Source organism: Coregonus clupeaformis, unplaced genomic scaffold (assembly GCF_020615455.1).
Source record: "Coregonus clupeaformis isolate EN_2021a unplaced genomic scaffold, ASM2061545v1 scaf1458, whole genome shotgun sequence".
NCBI classification, from domain to species: Eukaryota; Metazoa; Chordata; class Actinopteri; order Salmoniformes; family Salmonidae; genus Coregonus; species Coregonus clupeaformis.
Window position 1 is genome coordinate 38,372 of NW_025534912.1, and position 26,172 is coordinate 64,543.

Here is a 26,172-nt window from a genome sequence, read left to right on the forward strand (position 1 = left end):
GCTACTCTTCCTGGGGTTTATTATGGATCCCCATTAGTTCCTGCCAAGGCAGCAGCTACTCTTCGTGGGGTTTATTATGGATCCCCATTAGTTCTTGACAAGGCAGCAGCTACTCTTCCTGGGGTTTATTATGGGCCCCCGTTAGTTCCTGTCAAGGCAGCAGCTACTCTTCCTGGGGGTTTATTATGGATCCCCATTAGTTCCTGCCAAGGCAGCAGCTACTCTTCCTGGGGTTTATTATGGATCCCCATTAGTTCCTGCCAAGGCAGCAGCTACTCTTCCTGGGGTTTATTATGGATCCCCATTAGTTCCTGTCAAGGCAGCAGCTACTCTTCCTGGGGTTTATTATGGATCCCCATTAGTTCCTGCCAAGGCAGCAGCTACTCTTCCTAGGGTTTATTATGGATCCCCGTTAGTTCCTGCCAAGGCAGCAGCTACTCTTCCTGGGGTTTATTATGGGCCCCCGTTAGTTCCTGTGAAGGCAGCAGCTACTCTTCCTGGGGTTTATTATGGATCCCCATTAGTTCCTGCCAAGGCAGCAGCTACTCTTCCTGGGGTTTATTATGGATCCCTATTAGTTCCTGCCAAGGCAGCGGCTACTCTTCCTGGGGTTTATTATGGATCCCCATTAGTTCCTGCCAAGGCAGCAGCTACTCTTCCTGGGGTTTATTATGGATCCCTATTAGTTCCTGCCAAGGCAGCGGCTACTCTTCGTGGGGTTTATTATGGATCCCCATTAGTTCCTGTCAAGGCAGCAGCTACTTTTCCTGGGGTTTATTATGGATCCCCATTAGTTCCTGCCAAGGCAGCGGCTACTCTTCCTGGGGTTTATTATGGATCCCTATTAGTTCCTGCCAAGGCAGCAGCTACTCTTCCTGGGGTTTATAATGGATCCCCGTTAGTTCCTGCCAAGGCAGCAGCTACTCTTCCTGGGGTTTATTATGGATCCCCATTAGTTCCTGTCAAGGCAGCAGCTACTCTTCCTGGGGTTTATTATGGATCCCCATTAGTTCCTGCCTAGGCAGCGGCTACTCTTCCTGGGGTTTATTATGGATCCCCGTTAGTTCCTGCCAAGGCAGCGGCTACTCTTCCTGGGGTTTATTATGGATCCCCATGAGTTCCTGCCAAGGCAGCAGCTACTCTTCCTGGGGTTTATAATGGATCCCCGTTAGTTCCTGCCAAGGCAGCAGCTACTCTTCCTGGGGTTTATTATGGATCCCCATTAGTTCCTGCCAAGGCAGCAGCTACTCTTCCTGGGGTTTATTATGGATCCCCGTTAGTTCCTGTCAAGGCAGCAGCTACTCTTCCTGGGGTTTATTATGGGCCCCGTTAGTTCCTGTCAAGGCAGCAGCTACTCTTCCTGGGGTTTATTATGGGCCCCGGTTAGTTCCTGCCAAGGCAGCAGCTACTCTTCCTGGGGTTTATTATGGATCCCCATTAGTTCCTGTCAAGGCAGCAGCTACTCTTCCTGGGGTTTATTATGGATCCCCATTAGTTCCTGCCAAGGCAGCAGCTACTCTTCCTGGGGTTTATTATGGATCCCCATTAGTTCCTGCCAAGGCAGCAGCTACTCTCCCTGGGGTTTATTATGGATCCCCATTAGTTCCTGCCAAGGCAGCAGCTACTCTTCCTGGGGTTTATTATGGATCCCCATTAGTTCCTGCCAAGGCAGCAGCTACTCTTCCTGGGGTTTATTATGGATCCCCATTAGTTCCTGCCAAGGCAGCGGCTACTCTTCCTGGGGTTTATTATGGGCCCCCGTTAGTTCCTGTCAAGGCAGCAGCTACTCTTCCTGGGGTTTATTATGGATCCCCATTAGTTCCTGCCTAGGCAGCGGCTACTCTTCCTGGGGTTTATTATGGATCCCCGTTAGTTCCTGCCAAGGCAGCGGCTACTCTTCCTGGGGTTTATTATGGATCCCCATTAGTTCCTGCCAAGGCAGCAGCTACTCTTCCTGGGGTTTATAATGGATCCCCATTAGTTCCTGCCAAGGCAGCAGCTACTCTTCCTGGGGTTTATTATGGATCCCCATTAGTTCCTGCCAAGGCAGCAGCTACTCTTCCTGGGGTTTATTATGGATCCCCGTTAGTTCCTGTCAAGGCAGCAGCTACTCTTCCTGGGGTTTATTATGGGCCCCCGTTAGTTCCTGTCAAGGCAGCAGCTACTCTTCCTGGGGTTTATTATGGGCCCCCGTTAGTTCCTGTCAAGGCAGCAGCTACTCTTCCTGGGGTTTATTATGGGCCCCCGTTAGTTCCTGCCAAGGCAGCAGCTACTCTTCCTGGGGTTTATTATGGATCCCCATTAGTTCCTGCCAAGGCAGCAGCTACTCTTCCTGGGGTTTATTATGGATCCCCATTAGTTCCTGCCAAGGCAGCAGCTACTCTCCCTGGGGTTTATTATGGATCCCCATTAGTTCCTGCCAAGGCAGCAGCTACTCTTCCTGGGGTTTATTATGGATCCCCATTAGTTCCTGCCAAGGCAGCAGCTACTCTTCCTGGGGTTTTTTATGGATCCCCGTTAGTTCCTGCCAAGGCAGCGGCTACTCTTCCTGGGGTTTATTATGGATCCCCATAAGTTCCTGCCAAGGCAGCAGCTACTCTTCCTGGGGTTTATTAATGATCCCCATTAGTTCCTGTCAAGGCAGCAGCTACTCTTCCTGGGGTTTATTATGGATCCCCATTAGTTCCTGCCAAGGCAGCGGCTACTCTTCCTGGGGTTTATTATGGATCCCCATTAGTTCCTGCCAAGGCAGCGGCTACTCTTCCTGGGGTTTATTATGGATCCCCGTTAGTTCCTGCCAAGGCAGCGGCTACTCTTCCTGGGGTTTATTATGGATCCCCGTTAGTTCCTGGCAAGGCAGCGGCTACTCTTCCTGGGGTTTATTATGGATCCCCATTAGTTCCTGCCAAGGCAGCGGCTACTCTTCCTGGGGTTTATTATGGATCCCCATTAGTTCCTGCCAAGGCAGCGGCTACTCTTCCTGGGGTTTATTATGGATCCCCATTAGTTCCTGCCAAGGCAGCAGCTACTCTTCCTGGGGTTTATTATGGATCCCCATTAGTTCCTGCCAAGGCAGCAGCTACTCTTCCTGGGGTTTATTATGGATCCCCATTAGTTCCTGCCAAGGCAGCAGCTACTCTTCCTGGGGTTTATTATGGATCCCCATAAGTTCCTGCCAAGGCAGCAGCTACTCTTCCTGGGGTTTATTATGGATCCCCATTAGTTCCTGCCAAGGCAGCGGCTACTCTTCCTGGGGTTTATTATGGATCCCCATTAGTTCCTGTCAAGGCAGCAGCTACTCTTCCTGGGGTTTATTATGGATCCCCATTAGTTCCTGCCAAGGCAGCAGCTACTCTTCCTGGGGTTTATTATGGTTCCCCATTAGTTCCTGCCAAGGCAGCAGCTACTCTTCCTGGGGTTTATTATGGATCCCCATTAGTTCTTGACTAGGCAGCAGCTACTCTTCGTGGGGTTTATTATGGATCCCCATTAGTTCCTGCCAAGGCAGCAGCTACTCTTCCTGGGGTTTATTATGGATCCCCATTAGTTCCTGCCAAGGCAGCAGCTACTCTTCCTGGGGTTTATTATGGATCCCCATTAGTTCCTGCCAAGGCAGCAGCTACTCTTCCTGGGGTTTATTATGGATCCCCATTAGTTCCTGCCAAGGCAGCAGCTACTCTTCCTGGGGTTTATTATGGATCCCCATTAGTTCCTGCCAAGGCAGCAGCTACTCTTCCTGGGGTTTATTATGGATCCCCATTAGTTCTTGACAAGGCAGCAGCTACTCTTCGTGGGGTTTATTATGTATCCCCATTAGTTCCTGCCAAAGCAGCAGCTACTCTTCCTGGGGTTTATTATGGATCCCCATTAGTTCCTGCCAAGGCAGTAGCTACTCTTCCTGGGGTTTATTAAGGATCCCCATTAGTTCCTGCCAAGGCAGCAGCTACTCTTCCTGGGGTTTATTATGGATCTCCGTTAGTTCCTGCCAAGGCAGCAGCTACTCTTCCTGGGGTTTATTATGGATCCCCATTAGTTCTTGACAAGGCAGCAGCTACTCTTCCTGGGGTTTATTATGGATCCCATTAGTTCCTGCCAAGGCAGCAGCTACTTTTCCTGGGGTTTATTATGGATCCCCATTAGTTCCTGCCAAGGCAGCAGCTACTCTTCCTGGGGTTTATTATGGATCCCCATTAGTTCCTGCCAAGGCAGCAGCTACTTTTCCTGGGGTTTATTATGGATCCCCATTAGTTCCTGCCAAGGCAGCAGCTACTCTTCCTGGGGTTTATTATGGATCCCCATTAGTTCCTGCCAAGGCAGCAGCTTCTCCGCCTGGGGTCCAGCAACATTAAGGCAGTTATATACATTTTAAAAACATTACAATACATTCATTACAGATTTCACAACATATTAAGTGTGTTCCTTCAGGCCACTACTCTACTACCACATATCTACAATACAACATCCATGTGTACGTGTGTGTATAGTGCGTGTGTTATCGTGTGTTTGTATGCATGTGTCTGTGTCTATGTTTGTGTTGCTTCACAGTCCCCGCTGTTCCATAAGGTGTTTTTTTATCTGTTTTTTAAATCTAATTTTACTGCTGGCATCAGTTACCTGATGTGGAATAGAGTTCCATGTAGTCATGGCTCTATGTAGTACTGTGCTCCTCCCATAGTCTGTTTCCAGGTGTTTGATGCCATTCCATTATTATGAGCTGTCCTCCCCTCAGCAGCCTCCTGTGGTTATGGGCTATACCAACTCTATAATTTACCCACCTGTTGCTGCTAAATGTAATATCATATCATTATAAAAATAGGGAGTGTTGCTTCATTCACCGCGAACGGTGATCAGCATTTACCCACTTATTTATTGACCATTACACCTCCAACAGCACTTATTTAATATCTAATTAAAATATTGTCTCTTCTGCCTGTTCGTTGCTGATAAACTCCATCTCTGATCCAGGTAAGACGACCCTGATCAAGGCGTTGACGGGTGACGCGGCGCTGCAGCCCAGAGATCAGCTGTTTGCCACGCTGGACGTCACGGTGCACGCCGGCACGCTGCCTAGTCACATGACGGTGCTCTATGTGGACACCATTGGCTTCCTGTCCCAGCTTCCCCACCAGCTCATAGACTCCTTCTCTGCCACGCTGGACGACGTCACTCACTCTGTATGTTACTACAATTTTCATTGCAAAATGTTTCCAATTCATCCCAAAGGTGTTCGATAGCGTTAAGATTTCCCTTCACAGCCCAAGACCATTATTCCTCCTCCACCAAATGTTACAGTTGGCACAATGCATTGGGGCAGGTAGCGTTCTCCTGGCATCCGCCAAACCCAGATTAGTCCGTCGGACTGCCAGATGGTGAAGCGTGATTCATCACTTCAGAGAACTCATTTCCACTGCTCCAGAGTTCAAGAGTCAGTTTTACACCACTCCAGCCGACGCTTGGCATTGCGAATGGTGATCTTAGGCTTGTGTGCGGCTGCTCGGCCATGGAAACCCATTTCATGAAGCTCCCGACGAACAGTTCTTGTGCTGACGTTGCTTCCAGAGGCAGTTTGGAACTCGGTAGTGAGTGTTGCAACCGAGGACAGATAATATTTACGTGTTACGTGCGTCAGCACTCGGTGGTCCCGTTCTGTGAGCTTGTGTGGCCTACCAGTTACCGGCTGAGCCGTTGTTGCTCCTAGACCGGGGCAGCTCTAGCAGGGCAGAAATTTTACGAACTGACTTGTTGGAAAGGTGGCATCCTGTGACAGTGCCACGATGAAAGTCACTGAGCTCTTCAGTACGGCCATTCTACTGCCAATGTTTGTCTATGGAGATTGCATGGCTGTGTGCTTGATTTTCTACACCTGTCAGCAACAGGTGTGGCTGAAATAGCCGAATCCACTAATTTGAAGGGGTGTCCACATACTGCTGTATAGATAAGTGTACAGTGGGGAGAACAAGTATTTGATACACTGCCGATTTTGCAGGTTTTCCTACTTACAAAGCATGTAGAGGTCTGTAATTTTTTATCATAGGTACACTTCAACTGTGAGAGACGGAATCTAAAACAAAAATCCAGAAAATCACATTGTATGAATTTTAAGTAATTAATTTGCATTTTATTGCATGACATAAGTATTTGATCACCTACCAACCAGTAATAATTCCGGCTCTCACAGACCTGTTAGTTTTTCTTTAAGAAGCCCTCCTGTTCGCCACTCATTACCTGTATTAACTGCACCTGTTTGAACTCGTTACCTGTATAAAAGACACCTGTCCACACACTCAATCAAACAGACTCCAACCTCTCCACAATGGCCAAGAACAGAGAGCTGTGTAAGGACATCAGGGATAAAATTGTAGACCTGCACAAGGCTGGGATGGGCTACAGGACAATAGGCAAGCAGCTTGGTGAGAAGGCAACAACTGTTGGCGCAATTATTAGAAAAGTTCAAGATGACGGTCAATCACCCTCGGTCTGGGGCTCCGTGCAAGATCTCACCTCGTGGGGCATCAATGATCATGAGGAAGGTGAGGGATCAGCCCAGAACTACACGGCAGGACCTGGTCAATGACCAGAAGAGAGCTGGGACCACAGTCTCAAAAAAACCATTAGTAACACACTACGCCGTCATGGATTAAAATCCTGCAGCGCACACAAGGTCCCCCTGCTCAAGCCAGCGCATGTCCAGGCCCGTCTGAAGTTTGCCAATGACCATCTGGATGATCCAGAGGAGGAATGGGAGAAGGTCATGTGGTCTGATGAGACAAAAATAGAGCTTTTTGGTCTAAACTCCACTCGCCGTGTTTGGAGGAAGAAGAAAGATGAGTACAACCCCAAGAACACCATCCCAACCGTGAAGCATGGAGGTGGAAACATCATTCTTTGGGGATGCTTTTTCTGCAAAGGGGACAGGACGACTGCACCATATTGAGGGGGAGGATGGATGGGGCCATGTATCGCGAGATCTTGGCCAACAACCTCCTTCCCTCAGTAAGAGCATTGAAGATGGGTCGTGGCTGGGTCTTCCAGCATGACAACGACCCGAAACACACAGCCAGGGCAACTAAGGAGTGGCTCCGTAAGAAGCATCTCAAGGTCCTGGAGTGGCCTAGCCAGTCTCCAGACCTGAACCCAATAGAAAATCTTTGGAGGGAGCTGAAAGTCCGTATTGCTCAGCGACAGCCCCGAAACCTGAAGGATCTGGAGAAGGTCTGTATGGAGGAGTGGGCCAAAATCCCTGCTGCAGTGTGTGCAAACCTGGTCAAGACCTACAGGAAACGTATGATCTCTGTAATTGCAAACAAAGGTTTCTGTACCAAATATTAAGTTCTGCTTTTCTGATGTATCAAATACTTATGTCATGCAATAAAATGCAAATGAATTACTTAAAAATCATACAATGTGATTTTCTGGATTTTTGTTTTAGATTCCGTCTCTCACAGTTGAAGTGTACCTATGATAAAAATTACAGACCTCTACATGCTTTGTAAGTAGGAAAACCTGCAAAATCGGCAGTGTATCAAATACTTGTTCTCCCCACTGTATATATAGTATATATTGTTGTTAAAGAGACAGTAGTACATACTGCTGTATATATAGTATATATATAGTATATATTGTTGTTAAAGAGACCGTAGTACACACTGCTGTATATTGTGACGTCACGAGAGGCTACACAGCTTTCAGCGGGATTGCTCAAGTAGTGCAAGGAGACAAGGTTCAAACAAAACAAGGATTTTATTATAGGTCTTGGGAAATTAACGAAAATATAACAAAATTCTGTTCTCTTGTGGCTCTTTAAGGGTTAACAGTTCAGGGATGTCTCTTCCACATCCAAAATCATAATTCTCACTCGCTCAGATAACTTTTCCCCAGCCTTACTGTAGTCCACGTTGCAGCTAGTGGCCAACCCAGCAAAAAGTCCTTCCAAATGTCTCTCACGTATTTCCACAGGTGCATATATCCAAAGGTGAGTATTTCCCAAAGGTAAGTATCTCCAAATCCTTATATTCCTCATGGAAGTGGACGTGCAGCACTCTTGTCCTCCAGAGAGCCCAGGTTGGAGACTGTCTCTTCACCCCCCACACACTCCCCTCAGTGTGTCTCTTCCCTTCCCAAACCTTCAGCTCATCAGCTCCTCATTTGTTTCAGCTGCGTGGGAAGATTGGCCATAGAGGGGTGGAGTTCCCGACCATACCAGCAGATGGAGCCATAGCTGTCTGGGTTTGCAGCCACCTCAGGGGGGATGTAACGTCCCTCCAGGACACAGCCTCTCGTGACATCACACATCCCCCTCCTCGGGACCGACGTCCTCGTCGGGGTAAAGGCAGCGAAGAAGGCATCACGCCGGGAGAGGGCGTCCGCATTGCCGTGGTGCTTGCCAGCCTGCTCTCTCTTCAACTCCTCCACCTCTAGGACCAGGGACTCAGCCTCCTGTTGTCTCTCCTTGAGTTTCTTACTGAACGCATCAGCCTTGGTTTTAGCAGAGTTTAGCTTCTGTTGAGCAGCTTTCAGTTCCTTCTCTCTCTCTGCCTCCGCATTCTTCATCTTGTTCTCCAACACCTTGTACTTCTCCTCTGCCTTCTTCTGGACCTCCTTACTACTGCGCAGGGTCTCCTCACACTCCTCGATGGTCCTGCGCAGCCTCTCCAGCTCCTCCTGTTGCTTATGGAAGGAGCTCTGTTGGAGTTTAGCCTGGAGGATATCTAACTCTTCTGTCTTCATGTCTAACTGTTGCTTTAACAAACGATACCTCTCAGCGGTCCCCTTCAGACCAGACAGTTCTTTGTCCAGATTCTGTAGCTCCGTCTCTGTGTCGGTCTGGGCACCTGCCATCCCTATCAGAGCCCGGGCGGGAGTGAGTAACTCGGAGGATTGCACCGGAGCCTTCCCAGGATGAGTCTTGCCTCTCCGTTTCCGAGGTACTCGGGTTATCCTCTCCTGAGACTCTCTCCAGAGTGGGTAAAAGGCTGGGCAGTCTCGTCCCAATTAGGACAGGGACGGGGAGGGAATCAACCACCCCCGCCGTCGTGTGTATGGTTCCCCGTGTGCTGGTCATTGTAAGTTCAGTAATGGGGTATTCTCTGGTGTCCCCATGGACACAGGAAACTGGGAGGACTTTCCCCCGGGGTCAGACACGTTGGGCCCACCAAATCCTTACGCACCAGGGTGGCCCGGCTACCAGAATCCAGTAAGGCCTCCACATCATGGTGATTCACAGTTACCGGGCAGGTGGGGGGGTCGATCTGGGCCGCCATCTACGACTCCCAAGAGCGAGGCAAAACGGTGTGTGGGTGCTGAGCTGGAGGACTCCGCAGTGGGCATAGGTTCATCGGCTGGTTTCCCACACTGCCAGGAGATATGTCCCATCTCCCCACACCGGTAACACTGTCGAGTTTTCCCCCTCCTGGTGTACTCTTCTTGGACCCGCCTGGTTTCTGGCTCCCCTGGAGCCGGGATAAGTCCTGACGTGGCTGGGTTCGAGACCTTGGGGTCCTTTGGACGGGTTCTTCCCATTTGTGGTGGGGCCGCACTCCTGGGGTCTTTCCGGGAAGCATTCAGCATCTCCGCTGTGGCCTGGTACTTTTCCACAGCTTCCACGGTCAGATCAGCCGTGGTCAAGGCCTGTTGACTGATGCACCGTTTTGCCTCATAAGGCAGGGCGCGTAGGTAACGATCCACCACAACGGCCTCCACCACCGCCGCTGCTGTATTCCTCTGCGGATCCAGCCATTTCCTTGCGATTCGGACAAGTTCATGCATCTGCGCCCGAGGAGGTTGGTCTGGTTGGAAGGTCCAGCCGTGAAAGCGCTGGGCCATACCAAACTTTGTGAGTCCATATCTGCTGAGGATCTCAGACTTCAGGGCATCATAGTCAGTAACCTGGTCAGGGCCCAGGTCCCGGACAGCATTCAGCGATTCCCCAGTTAGAAAGGGGGCTAACAGACCAACCCACTGTTGCTTGGGCCAGGCTTCCCTAGTGGCCGTGGCCTCAAATGCATGCAGGTATGCCTCAATGTCATCGGTAGCTCCCATCTTAGATATAAAGTCACTTGCCTTTATTGGGCGGGTATTTTGGACAACCCTCTGTCTCTGCAACTGCAATTCCTCTGCCTTCAGAAGGTTGGCTTTCTTTTGCTCCTCCAAGAGAGCCACGTTTGCTTGCATCTGGGCTTGCTGGCCAGCAACAAGGGCTTTCAATATGTCCTCCATTTCAGTCGGGCGGGGAGCCTACGGCCAACTTGGAAAACTGGGTGATCAAACCTTCGGTATCCTCCTCTGACATGCACTATTAACGCTTGAGCGTGCCTGTATTCTCCACCATCTGTGACGTCACGAGAGGCTACACAGCTTTCAGCGGGATTGCTCAAGTAGTGCAAGGAGACAAGGTTCAAACAAAACAAGGATTTTATTATAGGTCTTGGGAAATTAACGAAAATATAACAAAATTCTGTTCTCTTGTGGCTCTTTAAGGGTTAACAGTTCAGGGATGTCTCTTCCACATCCAAAATCATAATTCTCACTCGCTCAGATAACTTTTCCCCAGCCTTACTGTAGTCCACGTTGCAGCTAGTGGCCAACCCAGCAAAAAGTCCTTCCAAATGTCTCTCACGTATTTCCACAGGTGCATATATCCAAAGGTGAGTATTTCCCAAAGGTAAGTATCTCCAAATCCTTATATTCCTCATGGAAGTGGACGTGCAGCACTCTTGTCCTCCAGAGAGCCCAGGTTGGAGACTGTCTCTTCACCCCCCACACACTCCCTCAGTGTGTCTCTTCCCTTCCCAAACCTTCAGCTCATCAGCTCCTCATTTGTTTCAGCTGCGTGGGAAGATTGGCCATAGAGGGGTGGAGTTCCCGACCATACCAGCAGATGGAGCCATAGCTGTCTGGGTTTGCAGCCACCTCAGGGGGATGTAACGTCCCTCCAGGACACAGCCTCTCGTGACATCACAATATATAGTGTATATATAGTATATCTTGTTGTTAAAGAGACAGTAGTACATACTGCTGTATATATAGTGTATCTTGTTGTTAAAGAGACAGTAGTACATACTGCTGTATATCTTGTTGTTAAAGAGACAGTAGTACACACTGCTGTATATATAGTATATCTTGTTGTTAAAGAGACAGTAGTACATACTGCTGTATATATAGTGTATATATAGTATATATTGTTGTTAAAGAGACCGTAGTACACACTGCTGTATATATAGTGTATATATAGTATATCTTGTTGTTAAAGAGACAGTAGTACATACTGCTGTATATATAGTGTATCTTGTTGTTAAAGAGACAGTAGTACATACTGCTGTATATATAGTATATATATAGTATATCTTGTTGTTAAAGAGACAGTAGTACATACTGCTGTATATATAGTATATATATAGTATATCTTGTTGTTAAAGAGACAGTAGTACATACTGCTGTATATCTTGTTGTTAAAGAGACAGTAGTACATACTGCTGTATATATAGTGTATATATAGTATATCTTGTTGTTAAAGAGACAGTAGTACATACTGCTGTATATCTTGTTGTTAAAGAGACAGTAGTACATACTGCTGTATATATAGTATATATATAGTATATCTTGTTGTTAAAGAGACAGTAGTACATACTGCTGTATATCTTGTTGTTAAAGAGACAGTAGTACATACTGCTGTATATATAATGTATATATAGTATATCTTGTTGTTAAAGAGACAGTAGTACATACTGCTGTATATATAGTGTATATATAGTATATCTTGTTGTTAAAGAGACAGTAGTACACACTGCTGTATATATAGTGTACTTTCTCCTTGTTCTGTGCCCAGGACCTGATAATCCATGTGAGAGACATCAGCCACCCAGAGACCGTGAACCAGAAGGAGAATGTGTTGAATGTCCTGATGAACCTTCAGATCCCAGACAGACTGATGACCTCCATCATAGAAGTCCATAATAAGATAGATCTGGTGGACAGGTGAGGAGATTAACATTCACACACACATACACAGTCTTGTACAACTAACCTTGTGGGGACACACAATTCAGTCCCATTCAAAATCCTATTTTCCCTAAACCTAACCAGTACCCTAATCCTAATCTTAACCTGAAAATATAACCTTAAAAACCTAACCCTAGCTCCTAACCCTAAACCTAATTCTAACCCTAATTCTAACCTTAATCCTAAACCCCCTAGATATAGCATTTGACCTTGTGGGGACTAACAAAACGTCCCCAGTTCGTTTACTATTCTTGTGGGGACTTCTGGTCCCCACAAGTATAGTTAAACACGTCCCACACACACACACACACACACACACACACACACACACACAGTTAAAACAGTGTGACAGGGGAGGACCTAAAGTCTGTTGAGGGGAGGACCTAAAGTCTGTTGAGGGGAGGAACTAAAGTCTGTTGAGCGGAGGACCTAAAGTCTGTTGAGGGGAGGACCTAAAGTCTGTTGAGGGGAGGAACTAAAGTCTGTTGAGGGGAGGACCTAAAGTCTGTTGAGGGGAGGACCTAAAGTCTGTTGAGGGGAGGACCTAAAGTCTGTTGAGGGGAGGAACTAAAGTCTGTTGAGGGGAGGACCTAAAGTCTGTTGAGGGGAGGACCTAAAGTCTGTTGAGGGGAGGACCTAAAGTCTGTTGAGGGGAGGACCTAAAGTCTGTTGAGCGGAGGACCTAAAGTCTGTTGAGGGGAGGACCTAAAGTCTGTTGAGCGGAGGACCTAAAGTCTGTTGAGGGGAGGACCTAAAGTCTGTTGAGCGGAGGACCTAAAGTCTGTTGAGGGGAGGACCTAAAGTCTGTTGAGGGGAGGACCTAAAGTCTGTTGAGCGGAGGACCTAAAGTCTGTTGAGGGGAGGACCTAAAGTCTGTTGAGCGGAGGACCTAAAGTCTGTTGAGGGGAGGACCTAAAGTCTGTTGAGGGGAGGAACTAAAGTCTGTTGAGGGGAGGAACTAAAGTCTGCCAGATGTATTTCTGACTATGGTGTTTATCCATATAAGAGTTCTTATCATTCATTACATGGATATGTTGTCCTCCTCAGCTATGAGCCATCTGAGCCCAACAGCCTGCCTATCTCTGCTCTGAGAGAACAGGGCCTGGAGCACCTGAAGACTGTAGTAGAAGAAGCTATAGTGAGATCTACCGGGAAACAGGTCCTGACTCTCACGGTTGACCTCAGCAGCTCCCAGTTAAGGTAAGGTTAAGCCACATACTGTGAGTGACTACTACAGTAATGACAGGATTATAGGAGCAGTCACTTTGAACAACCTTATTCATATGGTGTTACACTTCTGCCTCTTCTTCTGCTTCTGCTTCTTCTTCTGCTTCTTTTGCTTCTGCTTCTTCTTTTGCTTCTTCTTCTTTTGCTTCTTCTTCTTCTTCTGCTTCCTTTGCTTCTGCTTCTTCTGCTTCTTCTTCTGCTTCTTTTGCTTCTTCTTCTGCTTCTTCTTCTTCTGCTTCTTCTTCTTCTGCTTCTTTTGCTTCTTCTTCTGCTTCTTCTTCTTCTGCCTCTTTTGCTTCTTCTGCTTCTTCTTCTGCTTCTTTTTCTTCTTCTTCTGCTTCTGCTTCTTCTGCTTCTTCTTCTTCTTCTGCTTCTTCTTCTTCTGCTTCTTCTTCTTCTTCTGCTTCTTCTTCTGCTTCTTCTTCTGTTGCTTCTTCTTCTTCTTCTTCTTCTTCTTCTTCTTCTTCTTCTGCTTCTTCTTCTTCTGCTTCTTCTTCAGTATACACAGGGTGTGTCATGTGGTTCATTTTCCTCATTTGAGAGCCATATCTTTTGCTTGAACATGAAACAGCCCATCTTGTATATTTTAGTGTACCGCACTCCTAATCCTAATAGTTAGTTTATTGCAGAATTCTCTGACCTGCTATCTTTGGTTATGTATTACATATGACAGTGTTATTATTATTGGATCTCTAAACAGTTGTGTGTGTGTTGCCCAAACCAGCACTAGCTGGTGAGTTTCTGTTCGAATCCTTTAACGTTGTGCGACATGCCACAGGGCCTGCACACAACCAAGGCCATACTGTTGATCTTGATCACATGGTCTGAATATTGATAGAAATGTGTCTCTCCCTACTCACTCTCGCATCATTAACTCCACAGCTGCTGGTCAATTTACAAATGGTTTTTTAATCCTCTACTAATTATTCTGTTCTTTGTCATCACACTGATGATTTGCTGAACAGTTTTATTGACATACAGTTGAAGTCGGAAGTTTACTTACACCTTAGCCAAGTACATTTAAACTCAGTTTTTCACAATTCCTGACATTTAATCATAGTAAAAATTCCCTGTCTTAGGTCAGTTAGGATCACCACTTTATTATAAGAATGTGAAATGTCAGAATAATAGTAGAGAGAATGATTTATTTCACCTTTTATTTCTTTAATCACATTCCCAGTGGGTCAGACGTTTACATACACTCAATTAGTACAGTTGAAGTCGGAAGTTTACATACACTTTGGTTGGAGTCATTAAAACTCGTTTTTCAACCACTCCACAAATTTATTGTTAACAAACTATAGCTTTGGCAAGTCGGTTAGGACATCTACTTTGTGCATGACACAAGTAATTTTTCCAACAATTGTTTACAGACAGATTATTTCACTTATGGCTTTAGAAGCTTCTGATAGGCTACTTTTATTTTTATTTATTTTATTTCACCTTTATTTAACCAGGTAAGACAGTTGAGAACAAGTTCTCATTTACAACTGCGACCTGGCCAAGATAAAGCAAAGCAGTGCGATAAAAACAACAACACAGAGTTACATATGGGGTAAACAAAACATAAAGTCAATAACACAATAGAAAATATATATACAGTGTGTGCAAATGTAGTAAGTTATGGAGGTAAGGCAATAAATAGGCCATAGTGCAAAATAATTACAATTTAGTATTAACACTGGAGTGATAGATGTGCAGAAGATGATGTGCAAATAGAGATACTGGGGTGCAAATGATCAAAATAAATAACAATGTAAATAACAATATGGGGATGAGGTAGTTGGGTGGGCTAATTACAGATGAGCTGTGTACAGGTGCAGTGATCGGTAAGGTGCTCTGACAACTGATGCTTAAAGTTAGTGAGGGTGATAAGTATCTCCAGCTTCAGAGATTTTTGCAGTTCGTTCCAGTCATTAGCAGCAGAGAACTGGAAGGAATGGCGGCCAAAGGAGGTGTTGGCTTTGGGGATGACCAGTGAGATATACCTGCTGGAGCGCATACTACGGGTGGGTGTTGCTATGGTGACCAATGATCTAAGATAAGGCGGGGATTTGCCTAGAAAGGATTTATAGATGACCTGGAGCAAGTGGGTTTGGCGACGAATATGTAGTGAGGGCCAGCCAACGAGAGCGTACAGGTCACAATGGTGGGTAGTATATGGGGCTTTGGTGACAAAACGGATGGCACTGTGATAGACTACATCCAATTTGCTGAGTAGAGTGTTGGAAGCTATTTTGTAAATGACATCGCCGAAGTCAAGGATCGGTAGGATAGTCCGTTTTACGGGGGCATGTTTGGCAGCATGAGTGAAGGAGGCTTTGTTGCGAAATAGGAAGCCGATTCTAGATTTAACTTTGGATTGGAGATGCTTAATGTGAGTCTGGAAGGAGAGTTTACAGTCTAACCAGACCCCTAGGTATTTGTAGTTGTCCACATATTCTAAGTCAGACCCGCCGAGAGTAGTGATTCTAGTCGGGCGGGCGGGTGCAAGCAGCGTTCGATTGAAGAACATGCATTTAGTTTTACTAGTGTTTAAGAGCAGTTGGAGGCCACGGACGGAGTGTTGAAGCTCGTTTGGAGGTTTGTTAACACAGTGTCCAATAAAGGGCCAGATGTATACAAAATGGTGTCGTCTGCTTAGAGGTGGATCTGAGAGTCACCAGCAGCAAGAGCGACATCACTGATATACACAGAGAATAGAGTCGGCCCGAGAATTGAACCCTGTGGCACCCCCATAGAGACGGCCAGAGGTCCAGACAACAGGCCCTCCGATTTGACACATTGAACTCTATCTGAGAAGTAGTTGGTGAACCAGGCGAGGCAGTCATTTGAGAAACCAAGGCTATTTAGTCTGCCAATAAGAATGTGGTGATTGACAGAGTCAAAAGCCTTGGCCGGGTCGATGAAGACGGCTGCACAGTACTGTCTTTTATCGATCGCGGTTATTATATCGTTTAGGACCTTGAGCGTGGCAGAGGTGCACCCATGACCAGCTCGGAAACCAGATTGCATAGCGGAGAAGGTACGGTGGGATTCTAAATGGTCGGTGATCTGTTTGTTAACTTGGCTTTCAAATACTTTCGAAAGGCAGGGCAGGATGGATATAGGTCTGTAACAGTTTGGATCTAGAGTGTCACCCCCTTTGAAGAGGGGGATGACCGCGGCAGCTTTCCAATCTCTGGGGATCTCAGACGATATGAAAGAGCGGTTGAACAGGCTGGTGATAGGGGTTGCGACAATTTCGACAGCTAATTTTAGAAAGAAAGGGTCCAGATTGTCTAGCCCAGCTGATTTGTAGGGGTCCAGATTTTGCAGCTCTTTCAGAACATCAGCTATCTGAATTTGGGTGAAGGAGAAGCGGGGGGGCATGGGCAAGTTGCAGCGGAGGGTGCAGAGCTGGTGGCAGGGGTAGTGGTAGCCAGGTGGAAAGCATGGCCAGCCGTAGCAAAATGCTTGTTGAAATTCTCGATTATTGTAGATTTATCGGTAGTGACAGCGTTTCCTAGCCTCAGTGCAGTGGGTAGCTGGGAGGAGGTGCTTTTATTCTCCATGGACTTTACAGTGTCCCAAAACTTTTTGGAGTTAGTGCTACAGGATGCAAATTTCTGTTTGAAAAAGTTAGCCTTTGCTTTCCTAACTGATTGTGTATATTGGTTCCTGACTTCCCTGAAAAGTTGCATATCGCGGGGCTGTTAGATGCTAATGCCGTACGCCTCAGGATGTTTTTGTGCTGGTCAAGGGCAGTCAAGTCTGGGGTGAACCAGGGGCTATATCTGTTCTTAGTTCAGAATTTTTTGAATGGGGCATGCTTATTTAAGATGGAGAGGAAAGCACTTTTTAAAGAACACCAGTCATCCTCTACTGACGGAATGAGGTCAAATATCCATCCAGGATACCCGGCCAGGTCAATTAGAAAGGCCTGCTCGCTGAAGTGTTTTAGGGAGCGTTTGACAGTGATGAGGGGTGGTCGTTTGACCGCGGACCCATTACGGACGCAGGCAATGAGGCAGTGATCGCTGAGATCCTGGTTGAAGACAGCGGTGGTGTATTTAGAGGGTAAATTAGTCAGGATGATGTCTATGAGGGTACCCATGTTTACGGATTTAGGGTTGTACCTGGTAGGTTCCTTGATAATTTGTGTGAGATTGAGGGCATCTAGTTTAGATTGTAGGACGGCCGGGATGTTAAGCATATCCCAGTTTAGGTCACCAAGCAATACGAACTCTGAGGATAGATGGGGGGCAATCAATTCACATATGGTGTTCAGGGCACAGCTGGGGGCTGAAGGGGGTCTGTAGCAAGCGGCAACAGTGAGAGACTTATTTCTGGAAAGGTGAATTTTTAGAAGTAGAAGCTCAAACTGTTTGGGCACAGACCTGGATAGTATGATAGCGCTCTGCAGGCTCTCTCTACAGTAGATTGCAACTCCGCCCCCTTTGGCAGTTCTATCTAGACGGGAAATGTTGTAGTTTGGAATGGAAATGTCAGAATCTTTGGTGGCCTTCCTAAGCCAGGATTCAGACACTGCTAGAATCAAAATCAAATCAAATTTTATTGGCCACATGAGCCGAATACAACAGGTGCAGACATTACAGTGAAATGCGGGGGGCAGTGCAAATAGTCCGGGTAGCCATGATTAGCTGTTCAGGAGTCTTATGGCTTGGAGGTAGAAGCTGTTGAGAAGTCTTTTGGACCTAGACTTGGCACTCCGGTACCACTTGCCGTGCGGTAGCAGAGAGAACAGTCTATGACTAGGGTGGCTAGAGTCTTTGACATTTTTGAACATCAGGGTTGGCTGAGTGTGCTAACGCAGTGAATAACTCAAACTTAGGGAGGAGGCTTCTGATGTTAACATGCAAGAAACCAAGGCTTTTACAGTTACAGAAGTCAATAAATGATAGTGCCTGGGGAGTAGGAGTGATACTGGGGGCTACAGGGCCTGGGTTAACCTCTACATCACCAGAGGAACAGACGAGGAATAGAATAAGGATACGGCTAAAGGCTTTAAGAAGTGGTCTTCTAGTGCGTTGGGTACAGAGAAAAAAAGGGGACGATTTCCGGGCATTTTAGAATAGATTCAGGGCATTATGTACAGACAAGGATATGGAAGGATATGAGTACAGTGGAGGTAAACCTGAGCGTTGGGTAAAGATGAAAGAGATAGCATCACTGGAGGCACCGATTGAGCCGGTCTCCACGTGTGTGGGGGGTGGGACAAAGGATCTATCTGAGACAGGTTGAGCAGGACTGGGGGCTCTACATTGAAAAAGTACAGTTAGAACTAACCGAAACAGCAATTGGCAAGGCATATTGACATGGGAGAGAGGCATAAAGCAGTCACAGGTGTTATTGGAGAGAGCTAAGACAACAGCTGGTAATGGTGACGAAAGTTTGAGCTGAGGCTAAACAGATAAACAGGACAGAGTACCGTGTAAAGGAACAGTCCAGCAGGCATCAGCTGTGTAGCTGAGTGATCATAAGGTCCAGTGAACAGCAATAGGTGAGTCCGGGAGCAGTTCAGTGGCTGCTACGCTACAGGCGAGCTGGAGGCACGGCTGTTGATTGCGTGTGCTAGCGGGCCGGGGCTAGCAGATGGATCTTCGTGGTCGTCGCAACGGGAAGCCTGTTGAAACCACATCAGACGATTACGTCGGCAGACCAGTCGTGAGGATCGGCGGGGCTCCGTGTCAACACTAGGAGGTCCCGTCCGGTTGACAGAGAGGTAGATAGCCGGGAGATGGACCTGGCTCGAGGCTAGCTCAAGGCTAACTGGGGTTAGCTTCAGGACAGTGGTGATTAGCCAACAACGACAACAGCCATTCGGTTGCAGCTAGCTAGTTGCGATGATCCGGTGTTAAGGTCCAGTTATTCAGTGATTCCGGCAGAAAATCCGATATGCTCTGGCTCGATAGCGCGATGTGCAGACTGGCCGATAATTGTCCAGACTAGAGCTGGCTGGTAGGGAGTGCAGGCCACGGACAGTGGTGAAGACCGCTAACGGTGGCTAATAGCAAGTAGCTAGTTAACTGGCTAGTTTCAGCCAGAGGTTCTGGATAAAAATGTATAAAGAAATAATAGAATCCGTTCCACATTGGGTGAGGCGGGTTGCAGGAAAGTATATTTAGTTAAAGGATGGCGCAGTGGTCTAAGGCACTGCATCACAGTGCTAGCTGTGCCACTAGAGATCCTGGTTCGAGTCCAGGCTCTGTCGCAGCCGACCGTGACCGGGAGACCCATGGGCGGCGCACAATTGGTCCAGCGTCGTCCAAGGTAGGGGAGGGTTTGGCCGGCAGGGATGTGGGTTCATTTCCCACGGGGGGCCAGTATAAAAAAAAAAAAAAATAATAATAACAACATGTGCATTCACTAGCTGTAAGTCGCTCTGGATAAGAGTGTCTGCTAAAAAAAAGTAAATCAAAATAAAATGTATATATTTTTTAAAAGCGAGATTGAGAAATATATACGGAAAAAAACAAATGTAAAAAAAAAAACCAGGCTATTTACAGTGGGGAGAACAAGTATTTGATACACTGCCGATTTTGCAGGTTTTCCTACTTACAAAGCATGTAGAGGTCTGCAATTTTTATCATAGGTACACTTCAACTGTGAGAGACGGAATCTAAAACAAAAATTCAGAAAATCACATTGTATGATTTTTAAGTAATTAATTTGCATTTTATTGCATGACATAAGTATTTGATACATCAGAGAAAGCAGAACTTAATATTTGGTACAGAAACCTTTGTTTGCAATTACAGAGATCATACGTTTCCTGTAGGTCTTGACCAGGTTTGCACACACTGCAGCAGGGATTTTGGCCCACTCCTCCATACAGACCTTCTCCAGATCCTTCAGGTTTCGGGGCTGTCGCTGGGCAATACGGACTTTCAGCTCCCTCCAAAGATTTTCTATTGGGTTCAGGTCTGGAGACTGGCTAAGCCACTCCAGGACCTTAAGATGCTTCTTACGGAGCCACTCCTTAGTTGCCCTGGCTGTGTGTTTCGGGTCGTTGTCATGCTGGAAGACCCAGCCACGACCCATCTTCAATGCTCTTACTGAGGGAAGGAGGTTGTTGGCCAAGATCTTGCGATACATGGCCCCATCCATCCTCCCCTCAATACGGTGCAGTCGTCCTGTCCCCTTTGCAGAAAAGCATCCCCAAAGAATGATGTTTCCACCTCCATGCTTCACGGTTGGGATGGTGTTCTTGGGGTTGTACTCATCCTTCTTCTTCCTCCAAACACGGCGAGTGGAGTTTAGACCAAAATGCTCTATTTTTGTCTCATCAGACCACATGACCTTCTCCCATTCCTCCTCTGAATCATCCAGATGGTCATTGGCAAACTTTAGACGGGCCTGGACATGCGCTGGCTTGAGCAGGGGGACCTTGCGTGTGCTGCAGGATTTTAATCCATGACGGCGTAGTGTGTTACTAGTGGTTTTCTTTGAAACTGTGGTCCCAGCTCTCTTCAGGTCATTGACCAGGTCCTGCCGTGTAGTTCTGGGCTGATCCCTCACCTTCCTCACGAGGTGAGATCTTGCATGGAGCCCCAGACCGAGGGTGATTGACCGTCATCTTGAACTTCTTCCATTTTCTAATAATTGCGCCAACAGTTGTTGCCTTCTCACCAAGCTGCTTGCCTATTGTCCTGTAGCCCATCCCAGCCTTGTGCAGGTCTACAATTTTATCCCTGATGTCCTTACACAGCTCTCTGGTCTTGGCCATTGTGGAGAGGTTGGAGTCTGTTTGATTGAGTGTGTGGACAGGTGTCTTTTATACAGGTAACGAGTTCAAAGAGGTGCAGTTAATACAGGTAATGAGTGGCGAACAGGAGGGCTTCTTAAAGAAAAACTAACAGGTCTGTGAGAGCCGGAATTCTTACTGGTTGGTAGGTGATCAAATACTTATGTCATGCAATAAAATGCAAATTAATTACTTAAAAATCATACAATGTGATTTTCTGGATTCCGTCTCTCACAGTTGAAGTGTACCTATGATAAAAATTGCAGACCTCTACATGCTTTGTAAGTAGGAAAACCTGCAAAATCGGCAGTGTATCAAATACTTGTTCTCCCCACTGTACATGAAGACACTACAGAAAACACGATCGCACTGCTATGCCATCTTGGATATGATTGACATCATTTGAGTCATTTGGAGGTGTACCTGTGGATGTATTTCAAGGCCTACCTTCAAACTCAGCTCCTCTTTGCTTGACATCATGGGAAAATGAAAAGAAATAATCAGCCAAGACCTCAGAAAACAAATTGTGTGCCTTTAAATTGTTTATAGCTTCCCACAATAAGTTGGGTGAATTTTGGCCCATTCCTCCTGACAGAGCTGGTGTAACTGAGTCAGGTTTGTAGGCCTCCTTGCGAGCACACGTTTTTTCAGTTCTGCCCACAAATGTTCTATAGGATTGAGGTCAGGGCTTTCTGATGGCCACTCCAATACCTTGACTTTGTTGTTCTTAAGCCATTTTGCCACAACTTTGGAAGTATGCTTGGGGTCATTTTCCATTTGGAAGATCCATTTGCGACCAAGCTTTAACTTCCTGACTGATGTCTTGAGATGTTGCTTCAATATATTCACATAATTTTCCTTCCTCATCATGCCATCTATTTTGTGAAATGCACCAGTCCCTCCTGCAGCAAAAAAGCTGCCACCCCTGTGCTTCACGGTTGGGATGGTGTTCTTCGGCTTGCAAGCACCCCCCTTTTCCTCCAAACAGTTCTATTTTTGTTTCATCAGACCAGAGGACATTTCTCCAAAAAGTACGATCTTTGTCCCCATGTGCAGTTGCAAACCGTAATCTGGCTTTTTTATGGCGGTTTTGGAGCAGTGGCTTCTTCCTTGCTGAGCGGCCTTTCAGGTTATGTCGATATAGGACTCGTTTTACTGTGGATATAGATACTTTTGTACCTGTTTCCTCCAGCATGTTCACAAGGTTCTGGGATTGATTTGCACTTTTTGCACCAAAGTACGTTCATCTCTAGGAGACAGAACGCGTCTCCTTCCTGAGCGGTTTGACGGCTACATGTTCCCATGGTGTTTATACTTGCGTACTATTGTTTGTACAGATGAACGTGGTATTTTCTGGAATTTTCAAAGCTGTTTAAAGGCACAGTCAACTTAGTGTATGTAAACTTCTGACCCACTGGAATTGTGATACAGTGAATTATAAATTAAATAATCTGTCTGTAAACAATTGTTGGAAAAATTACTTGTGTCATGCACAAAGTAGATGTCATAACCAACTTGCCAAAACAATAGTTTGTTAAGTGACCCCACATAAGACAATTAGTGTGTTTTTGGTGCCCCCCTAACAGCTGATCTCTGCCTTTACAAAAAAAAGAAGAAAAAAAAGAGATAGAAAATATGAAATCTCAGATTGACACCAGCATTGACAGACACCATACCAGCATTTCTGGTCAGGAGGCATTTGAGGCAATCTGTAGAAACAATGAGAATAGAAAGGTTCAGAACTTTTGTGAAACATCACAGTGCAGTTGAAAAATATATGGCAAATAGAAATCCAATATGGATGGTGTTAAGAGATAGATGGGTGGTGTTGAATGGAGCTGAAGGATGGGACTAATAACAACTAACAACAACTAATAACAACAAGATAACTAATGTAAAGCATACTGTGTCCATAATAAGTATATAGGTTATAGGTTGAGAGCTTTTGTGAAAGAGCACAGTTAGAAAGATATGGCATATAGAAGCAAACCGGATGGACATCATGAAAATGATCGGCGAGGTTGAGGGTAGAGGAAGTTCAGGAGAAAAAAACAAACAAAATATAATTATTGTAAAATTGACTGTGTCCGTAAAATGTACACTACTGTTCAAAAAGTTTGGGGTCACTTAGAAATGTCATTGTTTTCGAAAGAACAGGAATGTTTTTTTCCATTAAAATAACATCAAATTGATCAGAAATACAGAAATACAGTGTAGACATTGTTAATGTTGTAAATGGCTATTGTAGCTGGAAACGGCTGATTTTTAATGGAATATCTACATAGGCGTACAGAGGCCCATTATCAGCAACCATCAGTCCTGTGTTCCAATGGCACGTTGTGTTTGCTAATCCAAGTTTATCATTTTAAAAGGCTAATTGATAATTAGAAAACCCTTTTGCAATTATATGTTAGCACAGCTGAAAACTGTTGTGCTGATTAAAGAAGCAATAAAACTGGCCTTCTTGAGACTAGTTGAGTATCTGGAGCATCAGCAATTGTGGGTTCGATTACAGGCTCAAAATGGCCAGAAACAAATAACTTTCTTCTGAAACTCGCCAGTCTATTCTTGTTCTGAGAAATGAAGGCTATTCCATGCGAGAAATTGCCAAGAAACTGAAGATCTCGTACAACACTGTGTACTACTCCCTTCACAGAACAGCGCAAACTGGCTCTAACCAGAATAGAAAGAGGAGTGGGAGGCCCCATTAGAGTGTCTAGTTTGAGAAACAGACGCCTCACAGGTCCTCAACTGGCAGCTTCATTAAATAGTACCCGCAAAACACCAGTCTCAACGTCAACAGTGAACAGGCGACTCCGGGATGCTGACCTTCTAGGCAGAGTTGCAAAGAAAAAGCCAAATATCAGACTGGCCAATAAAAAGAAAATATTAAGATGGGCAAAAGAACACAGACACTGGACAGAGGAAGATTGGAAAAAAGTGTTATGGACAGACGAATCGAAGTTTGAGGTGTTCGGATCACAAAGAAGAACATTTGTGAGACCCAGACCAAATGAAAAGATGCTGGAGGAGTGCTTGATGCCATCTGTCAAGCATGGTGGAGGCAATGTGATGGTCTGGGGGTGCTTTGGTGGTGTTAAAGTGGGAGATTTGTACAGGGTAAAAGGGATCTTGAAGAAGGAAGGTTATCACTCCATTTTGCAACGCCATGCCATACCCTGTAGATGGCGCTTGATTGGAGCCAATTTCCTCCTAAAACAGGACAATGACCCAAAGCTCCAAACTATGCAATAACTATTTAGGGAAGAAGCAGGAGGATGAAAAAAAACATACAGTGAGGGAAAAAGTATTTGATCCCCTGCTGATTTTGTAAGTTTGCCCACTGAAAAAGACATGATCAGTCTATAAATTTAATGGTAGGTTTATTTGAACAGTGAGAGACAGAATAACAACAAAAAAATCAAGAAAAACGCATGTCAAAAATTGTATATATTGATTTGCATTTTAATGAGGGAAATAAGTATTTGACCCCTCTGCAAAACATGACTTAGTACTTGGTGGCAAAACCCTTGTTGGCAATCACAGAGGTCAGACGTTTCTTGTAGTTGGCCACCAGGTTTGCACACATCTCAGGAGGGATTTTGTCCCACTCCTCTTTGCAGATCTTCTCCAAGTCGTTAAGGTTTCGAGGCTGACGTTTGGCAACTCGAACCTTCAGCTCCCTCCACAGATTTTCTATGGGATTAAGGTCTTGAGACTGGCTAGGCCACTCCAGGACCTTAATGTGCTTCTTCTTGAGCCACTCCTTTGTTGCCTTGGCCGTGTGTTTTGGGTCATTGTCATGCTGGAATACCCATCCACAACCCATTTTCAATGCCCTGGCTGAGGGAAGGAGGTTCTCACCCAAGATTTGACGTGTACATGGCCCCGTCCATCGTCCCCTTTGATGCAGTGAAGTTGTCCTGTCCCCTTAGCAGAAAAACACCCCCAAAGCATAATGTTTCCACCTCCATGTTTGACGGTGGGGATGGTGTTCTTGGGGTCATAGGCAGCATTCCTCCTCCTCCAAACACGTTGAGTTGATGCCAAAGAGATCGATTTTGGTCTCATCTGACCACAACACTTTCACCCAGTTCTCCTCTGAATCATTCAGATGTTCATTGGCAAACTTCAGACGGCCCGGTATATGTGCTTTCTTGAGCAGGGGGACCTTGCGGGCGCTGCAGGATTTCAGTCCTTCACGGCGTAGTGTGTTACCAATTGTTTTCTTGGTGACTATGGTCCCAGCTGCCTTGAGATCATTGACAAGATCCTCCCGTGTAGTTCTGGGCTGATTCCTCACCGTTCTCATGATCATTGCAACTCCACCAGGTGAGATCTTGCATGGAGGCCCAGTCCGAGGGAGACTGACAAATCTTTTGTGTTTCTTCCATTTGCGAATAATCGCACCAACTGTTGTCACCTTCTCACCAAGCTGCTTGGCGATGGTCTTGTAGCCCATTCCAGCCTTGTGTAGGTCTACAATCTTGTCCCTGACATCCTTGGAGAGCTCTTTGGTCTTGGCCATGGTGGAGAGTTTGTAATCTGATTGATTGATTGCTTCTGTGGACAGGTGTCTTTTATACAGGTAACAAGCTGAGATTAGGAGCACTCCCTTTAAGAGTGTGCTCCTAATCTCAGCTCGTTACCTGTATAAAAGACACCTGGGAGCCAGAAATCTTTCTGATTGAGAGGGGGTCAAATACTTATTTCCCTCATTAAAATGCATATCAATTTATAACATTTTTGACATGCGTTTTTCTGGATTTTTGTGTTGTTATTCTGTCTCTCACTGTTCAAATAAACCTACCATTAAAATTATAGACTGATCATTTCTTTGTCAGTGGGCAAACGTACAAAATCAGCAGGGGATCAAATACTTTTTCTCCTCACTGTATGGGGGATTGGAAGTGATGCAGACAATTACATTGATGATCTACCCCCAAAGCTCACATGAAGACCTTTTGCCCCTTGGACGTGGTCCCTACTAGACTACTAATAGAGGCCCCTACTAATAGAGGTCCCTACTAATAGAGGTCCCTACTAATAGAGGTCCCTACTAATAGAGGTCCCTACTAATAGAGGTCCCTACTAATAGAGGTCCCTACTAATAGAGGTCCCTACTAATAGAGGTCCCTACTAATAGAGGCCCCTACTAATAGAGGTCCCTACTAATAGAGGTCCCTACTAATAGAGGTCCC

The 26,172-nt window shown here is 46.0% G+C and overlaps 1 protein-coding gene across 2 annotated transcripts in view; it reads left to right on the forward strand.

Moving 5' to 3' along the window:
• gtpbp6 (GTP binding protein 6 (putative)) overlaps nt 1–26,172 on the forward strand; it is a 52,137-nt gene that overhangs the window by 14,547 nt on the left and 11,418 nt on the right. For both annotated transcript variants that reach the window (XM_041840762.2, XM_045218245.1), the window contains 3 exons: nt 4,966–5,174; nt 11,825–11,973; nt 13,045–13,197. In XM_041840762.2, the coding sequence (XP_041696696.1) occupies nt 4,966–5,174; nt 11,825–11,973; nt 13,045–13,197 (511 nt within the window). The remainder of the gene's footprint in view (nt 1–4,965; nt 5,175–11,824; nt 11,974–13,044; nt 13,198–26,172) is intronic.